The 5,000-nt window shown below is 58.9% G+C and overlaps 1 protein-coding gene across 1 annotated transcript; it reads right to left on the bottom strand.

The window, feature by feature from the left end:
- Positions 1-2,170: 2,170 nt before the first annotated feature.
- LOC105295693 (homeobox protein HMX3) lies at positions 2,171-4,998 on the bottom strand (the record flags this gene model as incomplete). Its single annotated transcript, XM_011365473.2, has 2 exons — positions 2,171-4,201; positions 4,851-4,998. Coding segments are annotated over 2 exons (822 nt in total), but the record flags the coding sequence as incomplete, so codon positions are not given.
- Positions 4,999-5,000: the final 2 nt, after the last annotated feature.

The following is a 5,000-nucleotide window of genomic DNA, read 5'->3' as shown; positions in this document are numbered from 1 at the left end:
ATGATGAAATGTCTTGGAGAAATCGCGTGGAGACACCCTCGCTCCCCCACATAGTCCCCTCTGGTGAGTGGTTCCAGCAGCTCCCAGCAGTCCCTGCAGAGGCAGGGTGGGGGAGAGAATGTTGTGTGGGGGAAGACGGCCCCAGCCAGCTTTCCAGATGTGACAGTCCCACCAAGTGCTTTCTTGGCGTCTCCTGACAGGAAGGCCTCAGACCTGCAGTCGAGCCTCAGATGCTTCCTGACAAGGGTGGAGCGGCTTGGGTGCTCCGCGGTTCTGCACCCTGGCTCAGCCCCTTGCGTTGCACTGTGAAAAATACCGTGACTCCATGGGACAGGAGGGAGGAGGGCGTTTTCGGCCTGGGCTTCTAGACCCACACAGCCACCAGTCCCAGGAGGCATCATAGCCACCCTCCTCCCCAGGGCACAGCCACCACCGTGGCTCCTGGGAGAAACGTGCTGCCCAGGGCAGTGAGGCTCCCCAGTAGGAGGGAAAGAGAGGCCATTGGGAGCAAGACAGGGGATAAACTGTGCATGTGGAGAACCAGTTGCTTCTCGACTTTGTAAAGACTGGGTCAGTCAAGAACCGTTTTTCTAGAATCTAAACACAAATAAAGTATTTTCTTGGCAGTGGATACCATCGTTTTCTGGCTGTAAAATCTAAGGACATGTTTGCTGTTGCAACATTATTTTTAATGAGCTGTTATTGGCCTGTCCTGCAGTTAGTATTGCCAACAGTAAAAGGCATCACTATGTTTGCAGGTAACACAAGGTACAACATATTTTGACCCCGAATTTCTGTTTATTTTTCATTTACAACACATGCCCTCGTTTTTATTCCAAACCAGAGGGAAATAAAGAGAGATCTATCTTCACTGAGGTCCAGGTTAAAATTTTGCCGTAAATACTTATGCCGGTTTATTTGGGGCAGTTTCCCATCAATAGAAAACGATACTGGACGTTTCAGCCACAGTAGAATCGATTGTGTCGATTGGGTTTGAGGAACCTAGCACAGCCCTGGGAGAGGCGATGGGAACGCGTGGAGGCGCTCCCCCGCGGACGCTGCCTGCGGTGTGCTTTCCGCAGTCTTCACCGTCTCCGGGGTCCTCATCTCTCCCTTCTGGCTCCCCAGCTTCAAACGCGCCTTGCCAGGAGTTGGGCGTGCAGCCCCCATGCTCTAAGGCAGGGAGCCGCGGGGCTGGCGAGAGGCGCCCAAGGACCTGCCTCCGCCGGGCAGACCCGCTCCTCCGCGACGCTGCCGGCGCCCCGCGCCTGGTCTGGCTGGCCGCCCACCAACAGCGCGGTGGCCCAGCGCCCTGCAGGCGCACGGGGACGTCTAGCGCTGCGGTTCCATGCGGCGGCGGGGACAGTGGCAGGAAACCTGGAGAGGCCACCCTTGAGGTGCTGGGCGCAGGTGGGCAGAAAAAGCCTCGGCCCCTGGAAACAAGGTTCTTTCGGTTGTCGATGCCGCAGGCGGGTGAGCTCCGTTTCCCGGCACCGGACACACCAGGACCGCGGCCACAGCCGAGCCGCCCCGGGAGCCACAGTTCCTCCAGGCCTGCGGAGACCGCGCGGTTCCGGATCTGGAAGCCGCCGTTCCTGGGGCTGGATGGCCTCCCGGGGCTGCCGTCTCGCGCGCACGGCGCGGGCTCTCCCAGCTGGACACCGCGATCGGCCGGCGGCCGCAGCTAAATTCTAAGTCACTCCCGTCTTCCCTCCCCTCACTCCCGGAGCCCACCAAACCCCAGGACGGCTGCCGAGTGCCCAGGGATCTCCCGCCTGGAAGCCCGACGCTCCCGAAGGAACGGCGGTCTGGGAACGGAATGCGAGGCTGCAGTCCTGGGCGCGGAAACGCCAGCTGTCTGAGCTCGCGGCGGCCGCTCCGCTCAATTTCGCAAACTAGATAAGCCCAGGTCCTCGCCCCTTCCGCCCCGCATTCTTCCCGGTTCGCAGGGCGTTTCAAGCCGCGTCAGGTACCGAGCGGCCCTGGTCGCGAACAAAGCCGCCTCTGTCTCCGCCGCCTCCCGGGTTATAGGGATGTGCGGGCAGGTCGGACTCGGGGAGCGCAGAGGCAGCCAGAGAGCCAGGCAGGGAAGAGTTTCGGAGACACCTGCTCTGGGAGAAACCGTCCCAAGTTACACACGCTGGCAACGCAAAAACGCTTCGCTTTTCTTTTTAATTCAATTTCACGGCAACATTAAGTGTAACAATATTTTGTTTCCTTTTCTCTTTTTCTTAAAAAGGGACTGAACCCGGGCAGAGATGGGGAGATGGGGGTGGGGGCGGGACAAGCTATCGCAGAACAACAGGTGTAGCTGACAGAAAGAAAACAGATCAGGCGGCGGAACAAGAAGCCCTGCGGAGACGAGTGTGAATTTTACATGAAATCTGTACATTTATCAAATAAGTTAAAATTCTCCTAAATTGATTGTCCTTCACTTAAAGCGCTCCAGTATCCTACCTTACTCCTTTGAGCATCGCTACCTATCCTTGTTTCCTTCCTTCCCCCCTTTCTCCTTCTTAAATTTCTCTTCCTCAACGAATGACTGGCATTATACAGTGGAAACGGCTGCTTCTCTCAGTAGAGAAAGAGCAGGGCTCTCAGGAAAATTTGTACAATATTGCACAGTCAGAAGTACGACAGTTACTGCGGAACAAAAAGGTAGGGGATAAAAGATACAAGGTTTGTTTTTTTTTTAATATTGAAATCACTCTCTCAAAATAGGGGACAAAGAATAATAGTAATATTATTAATAATTTACCAACAAATGAAATTCCCAAAGTAAATGCTAATAAATAAGACAACTCACACTGGGCCAGATGTGGAGCTGTTTCAATCATCAGAAGTCTGATTCTAGGCTGTTTTGTTTTTTCCCTTTAAACACTTAGAGAATTCTCCCATCACAAAGCAGGACTGATGAAGAGGTCAAATGCCACAGACCTTTGCCAGAGAGAAAAGCGGCCTGAGTTGGGGTTCTTCTGAGAAGATGCTCAGATTCTGAAAACTGCGGAGGATAACTGATTGGGGGTGGAGAGGAAGAACCACACCCAGAAATCCAGAAATGAGAGCACTGCAGTGTGAATTCTCTCTACCTTTGTGTCCCCTTCTGAAAACGGTTCTATGCAAACTGAATAAACTAGAGGGATTCAGGTTTTTGCCCTTATTTTCCTTCTATAAAAATAAAACCAAAAAAGCCACAGTGCAATGCAAATTTGGCGGGAGGGTTGCTCATATTACAAAAGCTTTCAGCCGAAATATCTGGCCCGGGAATTTTCTCTTTTTCCTGCCCTCTCTGAATATAAACCAAAAGTAAGAGGGAAAGCGCCTCAAATCCATTAGGGGTGAATTGCACGAAAACGCATTGCAAATACTTACAAAACGCTACCGATTGGGGGAGGGGAGGCCGGGGCAGCGCTCCGAAGCCCCGGTTCCCGAAGGCCGCTGGACGTCTCGGCGCCCTCGGCCGGGCCCAGTCTCCTCCAGGGTCTGGGAAGGGGGCGGAGCGCTCCCACCCCCTCCCCTCTCGGGCCTCAGACCGGCCGTAGCAGCGGCACGGACGAGACTACTGGGTGCGAGTAGTAGACGGGGTGCGGGAAGGTGAGCAGCGGCTGGCTGACGGGCACCGGGGCCCCCGCGGCCGCGGCCGCCGCGCCCTCGGCCGCCGAGTTCTCGTGGTAGAGGATGGGCACCCGCACGATGCGCTGCGCCGCCGCGTGGCTCAGGTTGGCCGCCTCCAGCTCCGCCGCCAGCTGCCGCTTCCACTTGTTGCGGCGGTTCTGGAACCAGATCTTGACCTGCGTCTCGGTGAGGTGCAGCGACGCTGCTAGACCCGCGCGCTCGGAGCTGCTCAGGTAGCGCTTCATGTCGAAGGTGGACTCGAGCTGGAAGACCTGGCTGCGCGAGAAGACGGTGCGCGTCTTCTTCTTGCGGCACGCGGGCTTCTTCTCCGGGCTCTCGGCGCCCTTCTTCCAGTCCTCCGCGCCCGGCGCCGCCGCCGCCGCCCCTACGCTCGCCCCCGCCGCGCCCGGCGCCGCCTCGCCCTCCTTCTTGCCTTCTTCCGAGTCGCTCTCCTCCAGAATGATCTCGTCCGGGCTCTTGGAGTCCAGCTCCTTGTGGTCGGGGTCGGCCTTGAGCAGCGGCTCGGGGGAGTCGCGGTCGGTGCCCGAGGCGGGGGAGGAGTCTCGTAGGAGGGCCTTCTCCGAGGCTGGGGAGAGAGAGACAGACGGACGCGTACACACACGCGCGCACACACACACGGACACACACACGGACACACGGGCACAGCCTTCAGCGAGGCCGGAGCCTGGGGCGGTAGGCTTGATCCACGCCCGCCTCCGGGCCCCAGGCCTCGCGGCCTCACCATTCCCGCCGGCCTCCTCCCGCCCGACTGAGCTGGAACAGGGGCGCCGAGTCCTGGGATCCCCCTCCTCCCAAGGACAGGCGACAGAGACCCAGATGGCGGCAGAGAGGCCGCTTCCTTTTTTCCCGCTCAGCATCCCCACCGGGAGCCCACGGAGAGATTCGCCTCTGGCTTGCACCCGCCCGGGTCACTCCCTCCAGAGCTAGGCCCAGTGCCCAGTCCCACCCGCCAGAAGCACTCGCACTTGTACCCGAGGCCACTGTCCCCGGGAAGCGCCGCGCCCCGGGCTCCAAGTCCGCTTTTCTCACCAAGTGGGATTGGATCCCCGGGCAGCGCAACCGCGCGCGCGCGGCCGGGAGACGCAAGCCAGGGCCCGGACGAAGTTGGCCCAGCTGCGGGCTGGAGGTCCCAGGGCTGCAGTGGGAGGCAGCGCGGGGCGGGGATGGGGCACGTGCGCGGGGAGAACAACGAAAGTTCAAAGAGAGGTCGGTACCTTCAGGTCGCGGGAGGTGGCCACCTGCGGGAGTCAGGGTGTAGGGGTACCACCAGGCCGAGGAGCGCTCCAGGTAGTGCGCGGGCAGGGCAAACCTCTGCGCCGGGATCTCAAAGCGGGGAAAAGCCAGGTCGCCCACCTGCGAGAGCG

Source organism: Pteropus vampyrus, unplaced genomic scaffold (assembly GCF_000151845.1).
Source record: "Pteropus vampyrus isolate Shadow unplaced genomic scaffold, Pvam_2.0 Scaffold111, whole genome shotgun sequence".
Classification (NCBI taxonomy): Eukaryota; Metazoa; Chordata; class Mammalia; order Chiroptera; family Pteropodidae; genus Pteropus; species Pteropus vampyrus.
This window is presented reverse-complemented; position numbering and strand designations above follow the sequence as displayed.